Raw genomic sequence first — 22,730 nt, 5'->3', positions numbered from 1 at the left:
AGGCTCTGAACTGTCAGCACAGAGCCCGATGCGGGGCTCCAACCCATGAACTGTGAGATCACGACCTGAACGGAAGTCAGATGCCTAACTGACTCAGCCACCCAGGGGCCCCATCGGGCTATTTGTTCTTTGTCTCTCCAAATGACAGTGATTTTATAACATTATTTTACACAGACAGAATACAGTGATAACTCATTCTTTCCTCTGATAGGGGTTGATCGACACTTTTATTATTATTAATAGATTAGGATGTTTCTTTCATCTCACGGTTTGCTGTGGGCGAAATAGCAATTTTTATAATTGTCGAATTTGCAAGCTCTATCAATGGCAATATTTTATGTCAAACCAGTAAGAAATGTAAGATATTCCCAGTGTGTTCCTATGATTTTCTTCTTGTTAGTTGGATTATTAAACAATCCAAGTGCCTGTTTATTCAAACTCTATTTCTCTTATTGAATTGCCTTTTTTGATAGAACTTTTGCTCCAATTTACTTCTCAATTTCAAAATAATTTGTCCTGATTTCATGGCTCATTTTCACCACTTTTGTTTCATAAACCTATTAAGTACTTTTGTTGGCATATGATTGACACATAACATTGTATCAGTTCCAGGTGGGCAACATAATGATGCAGTATTTGTATCTATTGAGAACCGATCACGGCTGTACATCTAGTTAACATCCGTTGCCTTTCTTATCATGAGAGATTTTAAGATCGCCTCTCTTAGCATCTTCCAAATAGACAATAGAGTATTATTAACTATAGCCATCATGTTATAATTACACCCCATGACTTATTTGTCTTATAATTGGAAACTAGTGCCTTTTGACCATCTTCACTCAATTCCCCCAGCCCTGACTCCCCACGTGTAGCCACACAGATCCCCGCACATCTGTTCTCTGTATCCCTGAGTTGGGTTTTGTTTCTTTGTTGTTGTTTTCGATTCTACACAGAAGTGAGTGTTGTTCTGCCACCCTCTCAGGAGTTTCCCGGATGGAATCTCAAACTGGCCCTGTATGTGGAGGACAGAGAGAGACCAAAGAAAGAAATGAGCACTGCAGGTTGGAAGGTGGCAGGTTGACTAGTGAGGGAACTTACGTACGAGGATGGGAGCCAGACTAGTAGATCCTGCCCCGCTTCCCCCAAATCGTAATAGTTTATATAGAAGGCTTAACGGGGTTCGGTCACATATACTGGCCAGATGCTCTCAGGGCCGCATCATTATCTCAAGGCTGTGTCCTTGGAGCAGCCTCTGGGAGGGGGAAAGCCAAGCGGAACCATAAACCAAGGACAGAGGAGGGGCTAAGGAGCCTCGGATTGCCCGGGTCCAGCTCATGGGTCAACCGAGGTCAGGTCTTTGATGGCCTCCCCCAACAGTGAGATCATATCATTTGTCTTTCCCCGTCTGACTTATTTCACTTAGCATAATACCCTGAAGACGCATCCATATTATCACAAATGGCAAGATTTCACTCTTTTTTTTTATTGTTTGACTAGCATTCTGTTGTCTATATATACCACATTTTTTCCTTTTTCTTTTTTTTGAGAGAGAATTTTATTGTTTATTTTTATTTTATTTTATTTTATTTTATTTTATTTTATTAAGAAATGTTTAATGTTTATTTATTTTTGAGAGAGAGAGAGAGAGACGGGGCAGAGAGAGAGGGAGACTACGTGATTTTCTCTCATTCAATAGGCTGCCTTTTCATTTTGCTGATCGTTTCCTTTTCTGTACAGAATAAACTCGTTAATTAATTTTAATGTTTATTTATTTTTGACAGAGAGAGACAGAGCAGGAGCAGGGGAGGGGCAGAGAAAGAGGGAGACCCAGAATCCGAAGCAGGCTCCACTCTCTGAGCTGTCAGCACAGAGCCCGACGCGGGGCTCGAACTCACAGACTGTGAGATCATGACCTGAGCCGAAGTCGGATGCTCAACCAACTGAGCCACCCAGGAGCCTCAAGCTCATTAATTTTAAAGTAAATTTTCTGTTCTTCAACACATACATTTAAAGTTGATGAAAGAGAATGTACTCTCTTTAAAAAATTAAAAAAAAAAATTAAGTAAGCTCTGTGCCCAGTGTGGGGCTCAAACTCACGACCCTGAGATCAAGAGTCACAGGCTGTTCCCACTGTGCCTGCCAGGCGTCCTGAAGAGGATGTACTCTTGACATCTGCCCATATCTGTTAAATCTCACTTGTATTATATTAAATCTTCAAAGAGACTTTCCAAGATGCAGTTCAGAAAGGCACGATAAACTGAGGGTTGATGGGGGGTGGGAGGGAGGGGAGGGTGGGTGATGGGCATTGAGGAGGGCACCTGTTGGGATGAGCACTGGGTGTTGTATGGAAACCAATTTGACAATACATTTCATATTAAAAAAAAAGCATGTTCAAGTTGTAACAACTTTTTGAATAATTTTTTTTTTTTTTTTTTGCATTTTGTATTTTGTGTTTGTCTCCCAAGAAATGTTTCAGATCCTTAAAAGGTCACTGTTACCTGGCAAGGTGTGGTAGGCACCTCCCCTCCTCCAAACATCTCTCAATTCCAAAAATGTCTAAATATTTACCTTACACGGTAAGACGACTTTGCAGATATGGCTCTGTTAAGGATCCTGAGATGCGAAGATTCTTTTGGGTTATCCTGGTGAGCTCAACCTAATCTAATCACAGGAGTCCTTAAAATCAGAGACACTTTCCCAGTAGAAGGAAACGTGACTCATGTAGAGTGCTCAGAGACGAAAGGCTACTGGCTTTAAAGATGGAGGAAGTGGGCCACGAGCCAAGGAATATGGCGGACTTCAGAAACTGGATTAAGGATTCACTCTAGAGCCTTGGTAAGTAAGGAACGCAATTCTGCTGACACCTTAGTTTTAGGCCAGTGAGAACTCCTCAACGGTAAGATAATATACTTGTGCTGTCTTAAGCCAGGAAATTCGTGGTGGTTTGCTAGAGCAGGAGTAGAAAACTAATACACAAGGCCTGAAACGTTTTTAAATGGAAAGACTGTTTCCTTCTACTCAGAAAAGTTCAAGTGGGCTTCTGTGTTTGAGATTATCTCAGAGAAGAATGTAAAAAGGAAAACCCCTATCACTGTTGGAAAAACAGAAGTGGCCGACAAGTTTAGGTCCTCTGGAGGCAGCTTTCTCTCTGGTGAGGCGTACGATGTGTTCATAATTATATTTGCTGCATTACTGGGTCTCTTCCTGGCCAGAGAGAACTTCCGTTTTGGCCAGGCAGTGAGAAGAACAGCATCTCTACTTACAATATCACACGATGGGAGGTATTGGAAGTTTTTCACACACTGGCTTCTGGCTTTTTAAACAGTGTCAACCCTTGTTTTTCTTCCGCTTTGCACGTACTTTTGGTGTTGGGTGCCACAGCACCTATTCCCACCGAGAATATGGCTGGCACTTTCCGGGTCCTGGCGTGAGGTGAGGTGGCGTGGCAGGCCGGCAGAGGGAATGTTCCAGGCACCCATTCCGCCAGCAGGACAGTAGGCAACAACTTCACTATCGCAGCTGATGGAGAACCACACACACAGGTTTCACAGAAATCCAAAAATCTACAAAACACACGGCCAAGCAGACACATAGCTGCGAGCCCTGATGTGAGTCTTGCAAGGGCTCCTGCTCAGGCAAGTCCTGAAACTTAGGCACTGAGAGCTTTGGGGTATATTCAGAGAAAGCCTGGCAGGGGATTCCCTGACACTCTACTGTCACCCTGTCCTTCCTGCCTTGACTTGACACCTTTCCTTCAGAGAGGCGGCCTGGGTTGAGAAGAGAACACAGACTTGTGAGTTTGGACAGTGATCTCTCTTGGCCTCAGTCTCCTCTTTGGCGATGCGGATAATTACCCCCCAGGGATGAGGGTTCGGTGGACTTACGGGAAGCATCAGCCAGCAGTCAGCAGGCTGCTGACTTCGTCATGGCTCCTCCTGGGGCTGCTGGGAAGAGGCTGGGAGAGGAGAGGTGCCTGGAAAAGTCCTTCCCCCACTTGACTGCGGGCCGGGTCGTGCTCCCCCTTTCGGGCCTGCGGGGTATGCTAGCTTTGATCACCCCCAACCCTGATCCCACCTCCAAGGCTGTGGCCACCGCCTCCCCCCCACCCCCCCTTGTTCTTCTGAGGATCCCAAAGGAGACAAGGCTGGGAACTCCAGAGAAAGAATGTGGAGCCTGCTGGAGTAGGTCCTTTTAAGAACAACTAGAGGTGACCCCAGCTCCCTTCCCGCGTTCCCCGGGGCCTGTCAACAGCGCTGGTGCCCCTGCAGACAACCCTTCAGCCCAGAGAGTGTCTCGAATGCACCCTGTGGCTTTGCAGCACAGAAGTCAAGTGGCAGTGAGCTTCGGACCGGCAGGCTGCCAGGGACCGGGGAGAGGTTGGCGAGGGGGAGAGCGGCTCACAGGGTCACAGAGTCATCATGGCGCTTCGGCCCCCGTTCTGCTCACCGGGCCTGGAGGAGAAAACGTACTTGGACGGTGCAGAGGCTTTGTGAGGCTTGGGGCACACAGACTGCCCGGGGCCGGTTCAGTTTCGTCCCTGCAGGTTGGGGAGGTATAAGAGGCCAAACCAGACTGGGAAAATCATCAAACTTCTAAAAACACTTCTAGAACAGTCCATGCACAAACTGGGGAGCGGTTAAAAGGCAGGTTTCCCAAAGCCGGTTCCGTAGATTTCCATTCAGACAGTCGACAGGGCATGCGTTTTTCTTTTCTGAATAAACTCCCCGGTCTCCGAGCTGGAGGTCAGAGGCCCCACACTTCAAGGAACTGCTCCTGAAATGACACACACATCCTCAGGGCGGGAAGTCTTCTGTGGTCTAACCAGACTCTCTCCTGTTGTGAAACTTGTTTCTTCTGATCCACGGTTGGCGGGCACCTCCGGGGCACCGGCGCAACGGTAACCATGGTAACCCAGGGGGTGTCCCGGGGCCTGGCTCTTGCAGGAGGGCCGTTTGCTAGACGTCCTGGGCCTATGCCAGGCCCCTGAGGGTTCGGGTTCCGACCCTACGGTCCAGCCAGAGCCGGAGAGGAGAGCCGGGGGCGCCCGCGCGGCTCAGCCTTTGCGGGTCACGGTTCCCACTCGGGGCAGGGGTTCGGGTCCCCAGACCGCGCCCGACGCCGGGTGCGTCCGCGGGAGCCGAGGGGCGGGGCCAGGGCCGGGGGCGGGGCCGGAGCCCGCGCGCTCTTGTTGCTATGGTAACGCATCAACATCCAGCGCCCTGGTGGCGGTGTGGGCTTTGGAGGCGGCGGAGGCGCGCAGCCAGAGCCTGCGGCTGAGATGGTGAGGTCCCGGGAGAACCAAGGAGGGGGGCCTCAGGTGTCCTGAACTGGGTTGGGGTTCCGAGCGGGGAGGGCGGGGTGCTGGGGAGCGCAGAAGTGGTGTCGAGGTCTGGGGTCAGGAAGGCCCAGGGGCGCGGCTAGAAGAAATAAGGGAAGTCCTGAGGGGTCTCCAAAGGAGGAATGATGGGTGGGGTCGCTAGGGATTGAAAGCGTGGGGTGGTGCTGAGCCGGGGAGCTGCGGAGAAAGGGATGTTCTCGTCCCTGTCCTTCAGGCTAGGGACCCCACTGGCTGGGGACTGTGGACCGTGATGTGGGAAAACCACTGGTGAGGAGGCCACGTGACGGGTGATAGCACCTGTTCGGCCACCGATTAGCAGAGTGACAATGCACTCTAGTCATTGTCTAGTCTAGTCTTGTGTCTAGTCTAGTCATGACACCAAGTCACCTAGGTCAGCAGGTACTCAACAAACATTTGTGAATGAAAGGTTTGAAAAGCCCTGGAGAGGGACTGGGTCGGCTGTGGCAGGCCTGGGGGTTCCCCGGGGTGGGAAGGATCACGGAGTCCTGAAGGTGGGAAGGATCACAGAGTCCTGAACGTTGACAGGTGCACCAGGCCTGGGAGGAGCTGAGAAGGGTGTCTGGGTTTCGGTGAGGACTGTGTTGGTCCCTGACGGATAAGGGCGAGGGACAGAGGACAGGCGATGGAGCCTTGGTTGGGTGTGGGAAATAACCTTAGAATTTCTGGGGCACACCAGCTGCCCTGGGTGTACCATAGACACGTTTCATGCCCATAGGTCACCCTGCTTTTCTAGGGCTCAGTGGTTCAAATGCAGCGTCCCCAAGTAGGAATTTCAGAAGAGGTTTGTTAATTATAAAACAAACAAGTCTCCAACAAAGAGCAGCTCCCCATATCCGAGGATTCCTTGGGGTATTGTAGTGGGGGATCCCCTTTCATTTATCACTTTTTTCTTTTCTTTTCTTTTTTTAATATTTATCTATTTTTGAGAGACAGAGAGAGACAGAGCATGAGCAGGGGAGGGGCAGAGAGAGAGGGAGACACAGAATCCGAAGCAGACTCCAGGCTCCGAGCTGTCAGCACAGAGCCCAACACCGGGCTCGAACCCACGAACCGCGAGACCACGACCTGAGCCAAAGTCAGACGCTCAACCAACAGAGCCACCCAGGCGCCCCTCATTTATCCCTTTTATCAGGCATACTTATTCCAAGCTGTCCTCAGCGCTTGTGAGCACAGGGTATGGGTCTGTCTGTGATGGCCTATCATCACACCTGGCATCTAAGGGCATACAGTGAATGTTCGTTCCTTTTTCTCCTGTTTTAAAATTTTCATATTTCAAGTGCAAATTAATCAGGGAATTGCACTTAAACTAGGCTTGTGGTCTCAAATTTTTTTTTAATGTTTTTTTATTTTTGAGACAGAGAGAGACAGAGCATGAACGGAGGAGGGGTAGAGAGAGAGGGAGACAGAATCCAAAGCAGGCTCCAGGCTCTGAGCCGTCAGCACAGAGCCCGACGCGGGGCTCGAACTCACGGACCGCGAGATCGTGACCTGAGCCGAAGTCGGACACCCAACAGACTGAGCCACCCAGGCACCCCCCAAAAAACTTTTTAATGTTTATGTATTTATTTTTGAGAGAGAGGGAGAGAGAGAGAGGGAGACAGAGAATCCCAAGCAGACTCCGCACTGTCAACACAGAGCCTGATTCAGGGCTGGGACTCAGGAACCAGGAGATCATGACCTGAACCGAAATCAAGAGTTGGATGCTTAACCGACTGAGCCCCCCAGGTGCCCCCAGAATTGTCGTCTTTAGAGGATTCAGATGAGGGATTCCTCACCTAAGGGCCACTCAGGGTCGGGGTTGGCCTGCTGAAATCCCTTGGACAGGACTGGGCATGTGGGCACCTTTGAGAAGTAGTGGGTCAAGTGAGTGATCTCTGCTCTTTCGGCAGGCCTTGTGTGTGTGTGTGTGTGTGTGTGTGTGTGTGTGTGTGCGCACGCTCGCACGCGTGTATGGTGCTGCTCACTAGCTTCGGAGAGTGTTTGGAGGAGTGGGGAGGTTGGGAGGGGTGCTGATGGCCGCAGGAAGGCAGGGGTCACACTTAGGCAGATTTCCAGGACTCTTGCAAAAATAATAAACAGCAATACCCTTCAGAAGGAGGGTTGGGACCTCAGTACTGACCAGGATGCCACCTTCGGATGGCATCACACAGATGGCCAACCTTGTGTCCCGGCTGGCGAAAGAGGTGGCCTGAGTGGATCACGCAGCAAAAGGCAGGTGCCTGGTGCGTGGACATCCCCACCTTCTTGGCCACCAAAGGCCACAGAAGGGGAAATAGAATCGGGCCAAGAGCTGGAAGCCTGCATTTGCCGGCCTGTGGTGCGAACCTGTATGAAAAGAGGGACTGGAACCCGGGGTGGAGAGCACGTCCAGGAGAGGGCGTGAAAGGTCTTTGTTCAGCTGACAGGTGTAACAGGACAGAGAAAGTCCACAGCCGTCCGCGTCATCCATGCTTCAGCTGTCTTGCTGGATTTGAGCTGAACGTACCAGATCCGAAGTTTTTAAGGGCGTCACTTTTCTGTGTTCAGAGTCAGAGCATCAGGCCCACGGCCCTGTTTTGTTCTCAAATAAATACAGTGTGTTACCTACAAAAATAGTTACCTGCTCCACGGCAGAAAACTATCCACTACAAGAACCGTCTTAAGATACTAATGGTCACCCCAAATTTCTGTCCAACATTTTTGTGGATACGCATTCTGGGCGTGTACCCTCCAAACACACATTTCCGCAGGAATAACTTGCACGTTTCTTATAACCTGCTTTCTGCAAAAGTTGATGTATTATGGAGATTGTCCTGTATCGATGACAAAGTGAAAGCCATCCGACTGACCAGCTAATCTTTCTGCATCAGAGTCTCTCCCCAGATTCCTAGCAGAGGCCAAATTCCTGTGGTCCTGGGGTGGGATGGTATTTGAAGAGAGAGAGAGAGAGTGAGCTAGGTCAGCAAGATGAAAATATCAAAGCGGGGCTGGCATTTTTATCGGTCCCCGAGCCTCCCAGTCGCTCTTGCCTCCCCAGCTATAGCCAGTTTTAACGGTCTCTCTTCCTTCCCTTCCTTCGGAAGCCGCCTCCCCCCGTGGGCTCCGCTCAGCTTCTTGGGGATATTTATTTGGTCATGCAAGAAATAAAGCCAGCCCTTCACTTCCTGAAAGAACCTTTTGGCTACCGTCTCTGGCCTAGAGGGATCTAACTTTCCGTTTCTGCTTGGTTCTTCATTTTTCCTAGTGCTTTTACACGGTGACCTCCCTAGTCCTTGTTACTCTTGGCGAAACTGGCTGTGCTGACCATGGTGCGTGGCTTGTGGCTTCAAAGTCAGCATTTCCCCCGTGAGGTTTCTCAGCCACCCAACCCTAGAGAGCTCAGTGCTTCCCTCTGCCCTGCCCAGGGGCCACTTTCCTGTGGTCATCTCTTTTCCTTCCTCTCATCTGCCTTCTAGGCTCAGGCAGGCTCTCGTATCTCTTGAGTGACTTCCTCTGGACCCGGGTCCCAAGGGCGCAGGAAAGAGGGGATTGGATCTCAGCCCTGGAGGAACCTGTAGTCCCGTGGACACCTGAGCGAAGAAAAAAACCTGCAGGAGCCCTTGAAAAGAACCGGGAAAACAAATGCAAAACAATAATCATACTTTCCATCTGTATTCCAAGCCCTCTCACATACATTCGTTTCCACGGTGATTCGGAAAACGCGGAGCGGTGCAGTGACCCGGAGCCAGGCGTGTTCTGGGCCTCGTGGAGGTCACCTGGCCGGGTTTTATTCATTCATTCTTCATCAAATGCATCCTAAGCGTCTACTGTGTGCCAGGCCCCACACCGTTCCCCTTAATTATACCCAGAGCTCTCGCCATCCCTGCTGATCCAACGCCTTCCACCTTTTCCAGGTCTCCCAATGCGTTCCCTCCTCCTCCCTTTTGTAGCTTCTATTCATTTCTTCTTATTCTATTTTTGGTGGAAAGGGGAGCCATTGCTCACCACTTACCATATAATAACCCTTCAGACTGTTATTAGGCATCCTCGGGGCCTGCTATATTTGCCTTTTAATAAATCCAAGCTTGCCTGCTCTGCCGACCCGGGGCTGCCTGAGGCTGTAAAGGGAGGCTCCCACTGGATGCCAGGCAGTGCGCTCAGCTAGAGAATAATCTCCCGATTTGGTGTGAAAGCCTGATCCAGGTGGAACAGGTGCCCAGGGCTGTCTGGTTGGTCAGGGCCGGTCGGAGAGAGCTTTTAGAACACACTGCCCAGGGTCTGGTGACCTTGAGCGACAGAGTCCGTTTCCCTGGACGGCTGCCGATTCCCAGGCTCGGGAGACCCAAAGTGGGTAGCTCGTGCCCCCGAGACAGCTCAGCTTAGAGAACTGTGGGACCGCGTGGCTCCTTCAAAGGGGGATTTGGATCAGCTTTAGATGAAGCCTGGAGTCGCCCCCCAGTTCTCACAGAAACCGCCTCCTGGGGACAGACTTCCCTCCGGGCAGAGCTGAAGCCTCGCTGAGCCTTGGGCGCGGAGGGTGTCTCAGCCAGTCTCGTTGGTGGCAGGCCAAGGGCCAGAACTCTACTTTGAGTACAAGGGCATACACTGAGGGGATTTGGGAGAGCTCCCGGCTGGGAAAGTATGCTTGGAAAACGGCGACAAAGGGAGATGCTGCAGAGGGAACCGGGGCCAAAATCACAACCCGGACCCGGCCTGGCAAGGACCCTTGACTCACTGGCAGCTTGGTGGGTGCTGCTGCGGGCGTCCTTATCAGCAGGGCCCCAGGCGCTGGGTGCGGCTGCTGCTGCCGCCTTCGCCAGCACCTCTCTGGGCCGCCAGCTCCCCTCCGTTCTCCGGCTCAGGGGATCCGATCGGTGAAGCCGAGGCCCTCTGCCCAGGCTCAGAAGGCTCATGTGCATCTGGTGTTTTTAGCGTCTATAGTTGGAAGAGATGGGCCGTAGCTCTCACAACTCATTAGATGAGGACTTCTCCAAATGGTGGGAGATACCGGGTGGTTAAATGCAGAACTGGTGCACGCTTTTGGGGTCCCAGGAGTGGAGTGAAAGCCACAGCGTGGACACCATCAAGCAGTTTGCCTGATTGTAGAGGAGCCTTTCGTCCACTGGAGTTTACGGGGCACCCACCGCGCGCCAAGCCGCGGGCCGGGTGCCTTTCCATCCTCGGTGTCCTCTGGTCCCCCCCGGAAGCTCGTGAGCTGGTGGAGACATGGAGGAGGGCAGAGAGCCGTGTTAGTTGCCAAGGGGGCTCCGAGCTCAGGCTGAGGGGCTGGGCGGCGGAGAGGACGCTGCGTTTCTGGGGAGGCAGCCCAAGTGGCCTCACGAGAGAGTGTTCTTGTGGGCAACTGGGACCGGGACGACAATGACGTCCTCCTCCTGCCATCCCCATGTTCCTCCTCCCTGCTTTGGTGCCACACGGGGACCTGGCCTCCTTCGGGCCTTCTCACCCGGCGCCTACCCAGAGGATCCCCCCGCTTGTGTGGGGTGTCTCCTACGTTTCAGGGTTTCCCGGCTGCTTTCCCTCAGTGGTTTTCCACCTGCTTCTCCCCACTACGGGCTGCCAGAGGGTTTACCTCGCCCAGGGTGCAGATGGCGCTGGGTGCTGACGAGCCCCACTTTCTGCCTCTCCCTGCAGCCGCTGAGTGCCGCCGGCATCCCGAGTTCCTCTTCCAGCACTTCCAACAGGTCGAGGAATAAAACTCGCTATCGGACCAAAGCCGTGAGCTCCGAGGTGGACGAGAGCCTCTTCGGAGGTGTCAAGGTAACCCTCGCCCAGCCCCTTCCAGGTGGCCGGCCGGGGGAGGCAGTGACCAGGACTGGCGGTGCTCAGGGCGCAGCCGGTGCTGGGCAAGCCAGCCCTCTCCCAGGCGGCCCCCCCCGAGGAAGACCCGAGCAGCCCCTGGGGACAGGGACTCGTGGCTTCCCCCACCCCTGCCAGCCTCACGTCCGCCCGGCGTGTAAAATCTGGCGTAACGTCGAGGGGGTTCTGTTGCCGAGAGCAGATGGCCGCCCAGTCGGTGCCCCAGGATGGAGACGTCTGAGGGTCAAGGTCGAGTTTGCAGATGGGGAGGGAGTAAGGTGTTTCCCCTCGATCCGAGAACAGCGTCAGGGAGGAACCCAGCCCCCACCCCCACCCCGGGGGCTCAGCCAGCAGGGTTACTGAGCTTTGGGAAACCCCCGAGCAGGTCTTCGTGTGCTGATGTCGCCCACACGAAGCGAAGGAGAGAAGGTGCCGAGAGGGAGAGCTAGCTAGAGCGGCTTGAGATATTCTTGGTACTGGGGACGTGCAGCAGGTAAGAAGGAAGAAGGGAGGCCAGGAGAGAGATGGAGAGACCGAGAAAAGACCAGCTGTGAACACCTGGGCGGCGGGCAGGTGGGGGGAGCGGTGGGGTGGGGAGGGTCTGCGCTTGCTATTCTCACCGTGAACCGCAAAGGGCTTTCCAGAAGGTTCAAGGCGGCCATCTCTCTCCATTAGGAGACCCCCACCTGCAGCAGTTTCCTGCGGACAAGGGAAAATCAGAGGAGCTCACTGTCACTTGCAGGCAGCTTTTGTTTGGGGCCCTTGGGGGGTTTCCTAGTTGCAGCGAAGACAGGTTTGGAAAGGGCCGCCTTCTCCAGGAGTCGTCCAGCTGGCTAGCGGGAGGGGCAGTGGGAAAAATGCCCGTTCCTGGCCCATTTCTTTGGCCTCTTGCGGGAGGGAGTCAGAAGTCTCTGAGCCGGCAGTAGGGGGCAGACGCGGCCCGCGGCGCGCCTGAGTTGCGCCCTCTTGGCGGCAGATGGGCAGCAGGGGGCAGCAGCACCCCGGGGACGTCCCTGCAAAGTGAGCTCAGGACCCGGAGGGCCTCCACTGAGGCCATCCCCCTGCCTCCACTTGGGATCACAGTTACTGCATTTGGGACAAGTGAAATTCTCTCCTGTGCTCAAAATTTTCCTGAAATAAGTGCTTTTATTTTATTTTACTTTACTAAAAAAATTGTTTTTAACGCTTATTTGTTATCGAGAGACAGACAGACACAGAGTGTGAGGAGGGGAGGGGCAGAGAGAGGGGGAGACACAGAATCAGAAGCAGGCTCCAGGCTCCGAGCTGTCAGCACAGAGCCCCACACGGGGCTCGAACCCACAAACCGTGAGATCATGACTTGAGTTAAAGTCAGACGCTTAACCGACTGAGTCACCCACCCAGGTGCCCCTATTTTATTTTGTTTTATTTTATTTTATTTTATTTTATTTTATTTTATTTTATTTTATTTTATTTTATTCTATTCTATTCTATTCTATTCTATTCTATTCTATTCCATTCTATTTTATTTTTATTCTATTCTATTCTATTTTTATTTTATTTTATTCTATTCTATTCTATTCTATTTTATTTTTTTATTTTCAAGAGTCAGACGCTTAACTGACGGAGGCAGCCAGGTGCCCCAGTGGTTTTGCATTCTTATTATCAGACTCGTTCACGGTTGGAACATTTTGGGAAAAAAATCATACATTTAATATGTATTCTTGCTAATTCTGACTCCCTGACTTTCTCACCACATTAGTTGTAAGAGCAGGTCTCTACCAGGCCCTTTAGCCGTTTCTAACTCCCTCCATATGATTTTTTTTTCGGGGAGTGGGGGGAGTCCAAGTAAATTAATCATAAGGAAAGATTAAACACTCCCAAATATCATAGACTGGATGAATCTGTATCAAAGTGTGTTATCTCGAACCCACCGTGCGTCTGAGAGGGACCATTCTCTCTTCTTAAATATTTCATGGAGGCAGAGGACCCCGGAGACCCCAGCTTTTCGTTCCTGATGGTTTGGGGTTGGGAATGGACACATACTAGGCACTCCCCTCCCCATCGACCCAGGAGTGTCTGCACGAGACACGGAGGGTTGGGGGGGCTTGTTCTCAGAGAAGCTGGTCGGTACAGAACACATGCAGCCAGGTTCAAGTGCAGAACACCACACTGCTTTCTCAGTGCCCCAGCAACTCTCGGCGGTCCCCACAGGACCGGGTGCCGGCCAGCCTTCTCTGCCACCGGCTGGGGTGGAAGAAAGAGGGGAAGGCTACCCTTGAAGAAGTTAGGATTGACTGGCAGGTGTGGGCTGACCAGCTTCTAAGCTGTCCTTCCTGACCCCATAGCCTCTGACCCAGGACAACAGTCCTACCGTGCTGCTCCGAGATAAGCACGCCATTCGGAAGACTCTCGCTGCCCTGAGCTTGGACCACAAGCCGGAGACCATCCAGGTCGTCACCCGGGACATGGTCCGGAAACTCATGTGAGTGCCTAGGGCGCGGTGCCCGGCCTTCCTGTCCCAGCCTGCCCTTCTGCCGAAGACCCGTGCGGGGAGAGGGGGCTCCCTGGGTTCATGAAGTTGGTCCGGCCCCGCTTTCTTTCCTACTCGTCTCCCCTGTTTGCCTCCTAGCTCTCCTTCCTCGGCATTTCGGCCTCTCTTGTTTCTCTTCTTTTTGTATCTCTTCTTGCCTTTACCCTTGACCCCCAGCATCTTCCTTTTCCCTTTCCTCTGGCTGCTGACGGGCCTGGTGGCAGAGGGGCCATGCTCGGTGGGTCCCGGCTGAGCCCCCCTAGTGCTCTGGCTGCACCAAGAATCTGAAGTAAGGAGGAACTGCCCAGATGCTGCTCAGGCCCCTGGCTTCTTCCCGGGCTCTGAGGCCAGAAGAGGAAATTCCCAAGGGGAATTCCCAAGTTCCTCTGGGATCGCCCCGCACGCCCGCCCGGCTTCCTGCCTGGAGCCGCCTCCTTGGCGGGCGCCCTGGGGTTAGGCCTCCCCCTCGGCAGTGTGAACCGAGCTTTCGCTCAGGGGCCCGGCTGCACCCTCGGGACCGTTCTCCCAACTCTGGCCGCACCTCGGAGAACTGGAGCTCCCGGCTGCGCCGCCCGCGTCGGGAGCTGGGGAAGCCCGGCTGCGACACGGCTCGGCGAGCACGGTCGGCTCAGCCCCTGGCGTCAGATGGCCCTTTATGGTCAGCAGAGCTGCAGCTACCGGTGGGGCCCAAGGCAGCATTCCTCCCTGGAGGCGTCTAGTCCTGCCGGCCGGGATGCCGTCTCAGATGCGACCGTTTCTGGTCCTTCAGGTCCCAGGCTACGTCCCAGATCCATCACTCATTCGGGCCTCCTCCCGGACCCTCCCCACCACACACATGGGCACGTGCGCACGCACACACACACACACACCCGCACACACACACATGCGCACCTGCCACATGCACACACGTGCACACACATGCACATACATACACACACGCCTGCACGCACGCACGCATGCACACACAATACCTGCACACATATACACCATTCGGGTCTCCTCCTGGGCCCTCCCCAACACACACGTGCACAAACACACCCATACCTGCAACACACACGCACGCACACACACGTGCCTGCCACATGCACACATGTGCACACACGTGCACACAGGCCTGCACGCACACACACACAATACGTGCACACATATACACACGCACACACTTGTGTACACATGGTCACATATACCTACACAATGCACACGTGCGTGTGCACACACCCACACACATATGCTCACACATGCACACACATGCACGTATTCACACACACGTGAACACTCACATATACTCACACACGTACTCTCACATATGCATGCACACACGTGCACGCACAGTACACACACGTGAGCACGCTCACATACATGCACACTTGCACACATACACTCACACTTGCTCACACACGTGTACACATATAGTCACGTACTCACACATGCACATACACGCATGCACTCACACACTTGCATACGCAGACACACATACACAGGCACGCACACACTTATACTCACACGCGTGCTCACACACATACACACGCACGCGTGCGCACACAAGTTTTATGGGATGAGGCTCACTTCCTGCCTCAGACCGGCTGCGTCGCGCTGCCGTGTCCCTGTTAAATGGCCTCACCCAGAAGCAGCTTTAGTCCTGGCCCCTGCTGCTCCCGCCTGCATCCTCTATGTATGTCATTTGTTTGTAATCATTATAATTAACTATTGGTTTGTTGAATGTGCTGGGCGGCTAGGAGGAGAGGGCCACAGACATGCCTCCAACTGTTGTTGATCAGAGATTTTAATTAATATTTAGGGTTCAAAGCTTCTCTCTGGGCCGGATGGACAGGGATGCCTAGGTTTCTCACAGCATCCGTTTCGACCTTGTCCGGCGTCCCCTCGCCCTTTTTAAGTCGTCCTCGAGGAATAAGCTATTTTTGGAGTTCAGGTCGCCAGCGTCGTTTTGAGCTCTGCCTCTGGGCCCAGCTCTGTGCCGTGGCCTGGGCCGCCGGGCGTGCGGTCAGCAGCGTCTGAGTCCTGGAGGAGCGTGCGGCCCAGCACACAGGCTGCACCCGCGGGGCCACAGCACGGGCAGCGGGAGCCACACGCGTGGGCTCCCAGGAGGTCAGCTCCCAGCCCGGTGCGGGGATGCGCGTCTGTGCACATGGCGCAGGGGCTCGCGGCTGCACAGACAGGGCAACGTACGCACCAGACCTCTTAGCGAAAGTCCTTAAAACGTCTCTGTTTGGCCCGTCCCTCGCCTGGGACCCCTTCTCCCCAGGGGGCCCATCGGGCCGGCATGGGGGGACCCTGGCAGTGGTGAGGGAGGAGGGGAGGGCGGAGCGGTGCTGAGAGCTTCCCCCTCCTCCCCACTGACTGCTCATCCCCTGCGTCAGTGTTCCCGCCAAGGATCCCTCCGGGGAGTCCCTCATCATGAGCCCTGAGGACTTTGAGCGCATCAGATGGGCGTCCCACGTCCTGAGCAGAGAAGAGCTGGAGGCCAGGGAGCAGGCCTTCCAGAAGGAGAAGGAGGCCGTCATGGTAGCTGCCCTCCCCAAGCCCCGATCTCTGCCGACGGGAGCGGGGAGCTCTGGTCAGGGGGCCTTGGCAGGAGGCGCCCACGTGTGCTTCCTGGAGACCCTAGAGCGCACGCCAGGTGTGGACGCTGCTGGGGGGCGGGGGCGGGGCGAGCAGGAAGCCAGGCGGAGAGACTTCTGGGTTCCGAGGGCATGACGGGGTGAAGCCATCCCGGGGTCACACTGGGTCACCCGTGGTGGCGGGGCCAGCGCCCAGGGCAATCCCCCCCACTGATCCAGACCGTGTCCCGTAGGACGCAGTGGCCACACGCAAGAAGATCATGAAGCACAAGGAGATGGTGTGGAGAACCAACAGGAAGCTCAGCGACCTGGAGGAGGAGGCCAGGGAGAGGGCCCAGGACCTGCTGCAGAGAGCCAGCCAGCTGCAGGCCGAGCAGGAGGAGGAGCTCAGGGGCATGAGCAAGGTGGGGGCCTCGCTCCTCCCGCACCCCCAGGACCCACTGCCACCCCCTCCCTCCTCTTACGCCCCAACCCCCGCCCGGACAGGCTCCGCCCCAGCTGGACGTGGGGAAAGCAGGGGTGACCGGTGAGGGGCTGATGGAGGGGGCGTGTTGCTGCGGTCGGAGGGGGGACCGGCCTTGCCACAGGCTAGCTGTGCGACCTCCAGCAAGTCACATACCCACCCTGGGCCTCACTTCCTTCATCTGTTTGTGTTTTGTTTTGTTTTGTTTTTTTAATGTTTATTTTTGAGAGAGAGACAGCATGAGCGGGGGAGGGGCAGAGAGAGGAGTAGACACAGAATCGGAAGCAGGCTCCGGGCTCCGAGCCGTCTGCACAGAGCCCGACGCGGGGCTCGAACCCACGAAGCATGAGATGGTGACCCGAGCTGAAGTTGGACGCTCCACGGCCCAGCCCCCCCCAGGCGCCCCTCGCTCCCTTCATTTGTAGAGCGAGAGCGGTGAAACCTCTTAGCAGGGTGATTGGCGGGGGTGAACGGGCTAACCCACAGCAGAGGCTCTCCCAAGTGTGGTGGGCACATGAAGGTGAGGACGCGACTTCCACGTCTGTCCTGCTGGCTCCGTTCTGGCCGCGCGCCCTGTCCCCTCCCCCCCACCCCCCCCCCCCCACACCTCCGCAGCGGGTTTCTTCTCAAGACACCAAAGTGCCTCCTTTAGCCCAGAGCGTGAAGACCCGAGGCTCGTTTGGACTTTTGTTTCTCGGTTGCACGTGGGTCCCAAGCAAATGCACACCGCCGACCCCCAACCCCCCTCATCTACACCTTCTCCTCACACCTCCTTTTATTTTCCAGAACTTTCTCTCGCTCATTCTCACGGATGGCCGTCCCCTGACGTGTCATGTGGGGCTCTTCCACCTTAAAACTCTAGCGGCTTGGTCTCTGCAAGAGTGTCTTAGGTTCCCTGAGAAGGAGGACAGAGGGTCTGAATGTGGGGGTTCATGGGTCCCCAAGGGGGAACCTCGAACCTCTGAAGTTTCATGGAAATGTAACGTGCGTGTGTGTGAGTGGATCTTAAGGAGGACAGGGTTCACAGCTTTCCTTATGTTCTCGAAGCGCCATGACCCCCCGAACACGAAGGCCCGATACCCTGCAAGGCGCTACCGTGGCCTCTCCTCGCACAGACCAGGGGCCTGGCACATGTCGGCGTGGAGCTCCGCCGAGGCGAGGGCGAGCACAGGATGCTCTCGCTCTCCCGGGCTTGCGCGAGGCTGTGCGCGTGTCCAGCATACCCAGCGGTACCCGTTTCTCGCCCCCAACCTTCCACACCCCCTGGCGCATCCCGCCCGACCCGCGTGCCTTGACCCAGGGCCACTGTCGTCTCCCCGCCTCCAGATCATCCTCAATGCCAAGTGCCATGCCATCCGGGATGCCCAGATCCTGGAGAAGCAGCTGATTCAAAGAGAGCTGGACGCGGAGGAGAGGCGTTTGGATCACATGATGGAGGTGGAACGGCAGAAGGCCATTCAAAGGCAGGAGGAGCTGGACAGGAAGCGGAGGGAGGAAAGAATCCGGTAAAGCCGTGGTTTTGGGGCCTCCCTCCCTGGCGCTTCCGTGGCTCTTTGGGTGCGGGTAGCCTTGCCAAGGGCGGCGAAGAGAAATGGTCACTATCGCCATCTGTGAGCATCTCAGAGCCTGAGGAAGGGATTCCGAGAACCGCAGAGCTTCTCAAGGCTGATTCCTAAGGTGGTCGCTTCACAACCTGGCCCCACTTCAGCCTCGTTTCCCGCCTTTTCCTGCCGTCCCCTCTGCGCGTCCCCCCCACCCCCTTCCCCCAGCACCCCTGGGCTTGTCACAGTTCACGCTTCTGTCCTTCCTCCTGCTTCGAAGCCTCTTCTTTCCCCCTTTTGCCCCTGGAAAACGCTTTCTCTTCTTTCCGTGGGTGACACTTTTGCCGTCACCTCCCCCGGAAACCCCTCTCCCTTCCCCAGGCAGGCTCGGTGGCTCCCTTCTGGGGCCCGGCCACACCGTGTTGTGGTCTCCCACACACTGTGTTATGCTTCTCGCACCGCGGCTCCCCGGCCCGCGCCAGACTGCGTGCTCCCCGAGGACGGCGTCCCCGTCTTAACTCACTTCCGTAGCTCCCGGGCCTCGCAGAGAGTTTGGCCGGTGGTTAACGCCTGTTAGAATGAATAAATTCAGTCCCCTTCCCTTTGCAGGAAAGGACAAGCCCCAGAGGAGGTAAATCATAGAATCATGGTGTCCCAGATCTAGATAGAACACCCACCATGGAAGGCAAGAAATATTTCCATAAACAGTCCTTGAACCACACTGACTGGCTGGTGTCTGTCTCCGTCTGATTCAGTCCTCTGGAACCATCCATCCCTGTTCTTCTCGTAGGTCCCTGGCAGACTACAGTAGGCTCCCTATAAACATTTATTTATTAGCTCCGTAGTTCTTAATCTTCTGCACAAACGGCTCTAATTAAGGAAAAAATCTCTGCCTGCCTCATTAGGCCGCTCTAATGATCTGAGCTGGTCCTTATATTGAGCCCCAGCCCTGCCTCCCTGCAACTCTTTTACTCATTCCTCCCGTTTATTTCATCTGGAGTCAGGAAGCCATTCAAGGGCTCCACCTGGATGGGAGTCTCGTAGTCCTTCCTCCCCGTGCTCACCCCGGCCTGTGTCCTCCCTCATTGTCCCTGCCTTTACTCATCCGTCATGGGGTCTGGACGCTTCTGGGTTTATTGTCACCCCAACGACACACAGGGAGTCACCGGCCACGCTGATTGCAGACTCTGGGTTCTCTGCTTTTTACTGTGGAGCTAAGCCAGGGCATCGCTGAGCCGAGAGGCTTGCTCACACCCAGCCCTGTCCACCGGCGGTGAGGGCCGGGGCATAAGACAGACGGACGGCTAGCGAAGTGGGCGGGGGAGGTGGCTGGGGGACAAGACAGGACGCAGCAAAAGGGAGCACAGGAAGGAGACCGTGGGCTTTCTAACTGAAGTGAGCATGGGGGGGCCGGTGCCCCACGATTGCTCTGGAGGGCTTGGGGGGGGTGACGAAAGGATTTCAGAAGCCCTTGACACACTGAAAGGGAGAAGGTGCGTTGCAATGTGGGGTGCACACGTGGGCAAACAAACGAAGAAGGGGAATCTCAGGAAAGGCAGCTTGGGGCGCCTGGGGGGGCTCGGTCAGTTAAGCATCTGACTTCGGCTCAGATCGCGATCTCAAGGTTCGTGGGTTCGAGCCCCGCGTCGGGCTCTGTGCTGACAGCCGGGAGCCCGGAGCCTGCTTCTGATTCTGTGTCTCCCTCTCTCTCTGCCCCTCCCCTGCCCGCGCTCTGTCTCTGTGTCTGTCTCTCTCAAAAATAAATCAACGTTAAAAAATTATTTTCGAAGAAAGGGGGCTTGGAAGGGAGGGAACCGGCCCCCTCAGGACAGTCTGGTCTCAGGAAGCACGGAGATGTTTTACGGGGCGCTCGTCGAGTTGTCCCTGTGACTGCCACCTCCCTTCGTGGGGGCTGTGTGGGTGGAGGCTGGAGCAGAGAAGCGCGGGCCCCGGGTTTCTGAGCCCCTGCGCTGCCGTTCGCTCCTAGGGGCAGACGGCACATCGTGCAGCAGATGGAAAAGAACCGGGAGGAGCGGTCGCTGCTGGCGGAGCAGCGGGAGCAGGAGAAGGAGCAGGTGCTGGCGTCCATGCAGCAGCTCCAGGAGGAAGATCTGCGGGTAACGCGCCCGACCGAGTGCCGCTCCCAGCGGCTCCGGCGCCAAGGCGCTCGAGATCCGGGGGACTGGGGCGTGCACTGCTTTTCTGTGAGGCACCCGCGCATCTCACATCGCCGCCCTTAGCTCGTCGCGGCAGTAATGGACACGCGTTTGGCCGTGGCGCCGCGCTGGGGGGCGGGGGTGGGCAGGGATTTGGACACGTGGCATCCCGCCCCCCTCCCCGGGTCGCGGGGTCCGACACCAACGCGTCTGCGTGAGTGGACACAGAAAGGGAAATACATAGCTGTCTGCCTCGCACACGCAAGCCCCTAGGGATGTTTTCTAGCCCTCTTGCCATTATCCGGGGACACGATGCGCCGGGCAGGTGGACCGCGGGGTCCACGGCCCAGGCTCCCTGCGGTTCCCTCATTCAAAGCGCAGGGCACCCCAGTGTGGTTGTGTGCAAGAACCAAGCCTTCCCCCTGCCGCCCCCCCCCCCCCCAACCCGTTCGTCTAAATAAAACCCGTGGGCACATCCATCGCAGAAGAAACGATGACATACCCGCCCGAGCTACCCGCCCGAACTGCGGAGACTTAAATCCTCTCCTGTTTGCGGGTCTGGTCTGCTGGGATTAGGCAGAGGCCCCTCGCTGGCGAGCATTTGGCACATTTATTTGTTCTCCCCTCCCCACTCCGTTTTTTTGGCCTGTGAACATTTAAAAAAAAAAAATCAAAAAAATTTTTTTAATGTTTATTTATTTCTGAGACAGAGAGAGACAGAGCATGAGAGAGGGAGGGGCAGAGAGAGAGGGAGACACGGAATCCGAAGCGGGCTCCAGGCTCCGAGCTGTCGGCGCAGAGCCCGACGCGGGGCTCGAACTCACGGACCGTGAGATCGTGACCTGAGCCGAAGGCGGTCGCTCAGCCGACTGAGCCACCCAGGCGCCTCTTGCCTGCGAACATTTTTATACACACAGGCAAACTGGAAGAATTGTGTCACACCCATCAGCGCTGGGCCGAGACTTCGAGACTTTCCGGTTGCCAGTCTGCCTTGCTCGCTTGTCTGTTTTTGGAGCACATACACGTTCTGTCCCTGTTACGCTATTCGGCGGTGAGCTGCAGGTGTCTCGGCTCTTTGCTACTAAATGCTGCAGCCCTCGTCTCGGAAGCACAGAGACGTTCTCTGTCCAGTGGACGCTACGACACTCACAGCCCCTCGTCGAAAAGCGGAATCCAATGATTCTCTGATATCGTTTAATACCGAATCCACATTCAGTCCCCCAGTGGCTCCCTGAAGGTGCCTTGAGTTGTCTTCTGCCGCTCCAACCAGGATCCAATCAAGGCCCCCACCTTGCATTCACTTAGGCCTCCTTTGTCAGCTTTCACCTGGAAGAACTCTGGTTCCTTCCTGCCTTCATTGCTATGGTACCGGTATTTTGGAGCGCCCAAGCTAGCTAGACTTGAGGAGCGTCCCCCTTTCCGGCCTGTCGGGTTATGTCCTCAGGGTGTCATTTAACTTGTGGAGTGTGCATTCTTTCCTTTTTCTCCTCGTTCCCCACGTTAAGATGGCTGGTTGTAGTCCCCGCCCCCCCACACCCACCCCGTGATGTGATGGCGGTGAGGGATGGGGGTCCCTGAGGGGTCTTGGGGGGCAGCCTCATGGTTATGGAGGCTTCTCAGAGTGCCTCACAGTGTGAGGGCCTGTGTGGGGAGTGAGGGGAGGAGCACCGGGAGAGTCAGGAAGACCCGGGGCAGGAGGGCAGGCAGCCTTGTGAGCTGCTTGAGAAGGGGGCCCAGCTGGGCCGAGAAGCCAGAGAGGCCTGGCCGAGCTCCTGGCTCAGGGAGCAAGGGAAAGAGCCCGGAAGAGGAGACGAGGCTTCAGCATGCAGGGAAGGGGTGCGAAAGGAAGACCGGGAGATCTGGCTAGATTGTCGGAGGGGGAATTGGGGGACTCCCTGAGAAAGTTCCAGGTGTCTGTGAGTCAACACCGTTGCCCGATGTGTCTCGCCGTGCTGGTACTGTCCTTCGAAGAGGCACTTTCCGAGCTTCCAGGAAGTGTTCTTAGGCAACTTGAAGATAGGAATGTGTTAGGGCGCCTGGGTGGCTCTGTCGGTTGAGCGTCCTGCTTCGGCTCAGGTCATGATCTCCTGATTCGTGAGTTCGAGCCCCGCGTCGGGCTCTGTGCTGACGGCTCAGAGCCTGGAGCCCGATTCGGGTTCTGGGTCTCCCTGTCTGCTCGTCCCCTGCATGTGCTCTCTCTCTCTCTCTCTCTCACACTCTCAAAAATAAATAAATAGACATTAAAAAAAATTTAAGATAGGAACGTGTGTCTCCCAGCTCAGACCTGCCTTATGATCTCTGGGTGGTGCAGGGCAGTGCTCCCCACCTTGCTAGCAAGAGGGAGA

The 22,730-nt window shown here is 55.3% G+C and overlaps 1 protein-coding gene across 3 annotated transcripts in view; it reads left to right on the top strand.

Annotated features, from left to right (window-relative positions):
• The first annotated feature begins 5,209 nt into the window (after window positions 1-5,209).
• Window positions 5,210-22,730, top strand: part of CFAP45 (cilia and flagella associated protein 45) — a 28,404-nt gene continuing 10,883 nt past the window's right edge. The window contains exons 1-7 of one of the 3 annotated variants that reach the window (XM_053908898.1): window positions 5,210-5,281; window positions 11,020-11,095; window positions 13,462-13,598; window positions 16,025-16,169; window positions 16,459-16,629; window positions 18,015-18,193; window positions 20,217-20,346. In XM_053908898.1, coding sequence (XP_053764873.1) covers window positions 13,582-13,598; window positions 16,025-16,169; window positions 16,459-16,629; window positions 18,015-18,193; window positions 20,217-20,346 — 642 coding nt within the window. In that variant the 5' untranslated portion in view covers window positions 5,210-5,281; window positions 11,020-11,095; window positions 13,462-13,581. Of the gene's footprint in view, window positions 5,282-10,969; window positions 11,096-13,461; window positions 13,599-16,024; window positions 16,170-16,458; window positions 16,630-18,014; window positions 18,194-20,216; window positions 20,347-22,730 lie in introns of all 3 variants that reach the window. The other 2 variants (XM_019433325.2, XM_053908899.1) reach the window with 2 other exon arrangements.

This window comes from Panthera pardus, unplaced genomic scaffold (genome assembly GCF_024362965.1).
Source record: "Panthera pardus isolate Hobbes unplaced genomic scaffold, ASM2436296v1 HiC_scaffold_21, whole genome shotgun sequence".
Lineage (NCBI taxonomy): Eukaryota > Metazoa > Chordata > Mammalia > Carnivora > Felidae > Panthera > Panthera pardus.
Note: the sequence above shows the minus strand (reverse complement) of the source record. Positions and strands in the feature narration are given on the sequence as shown.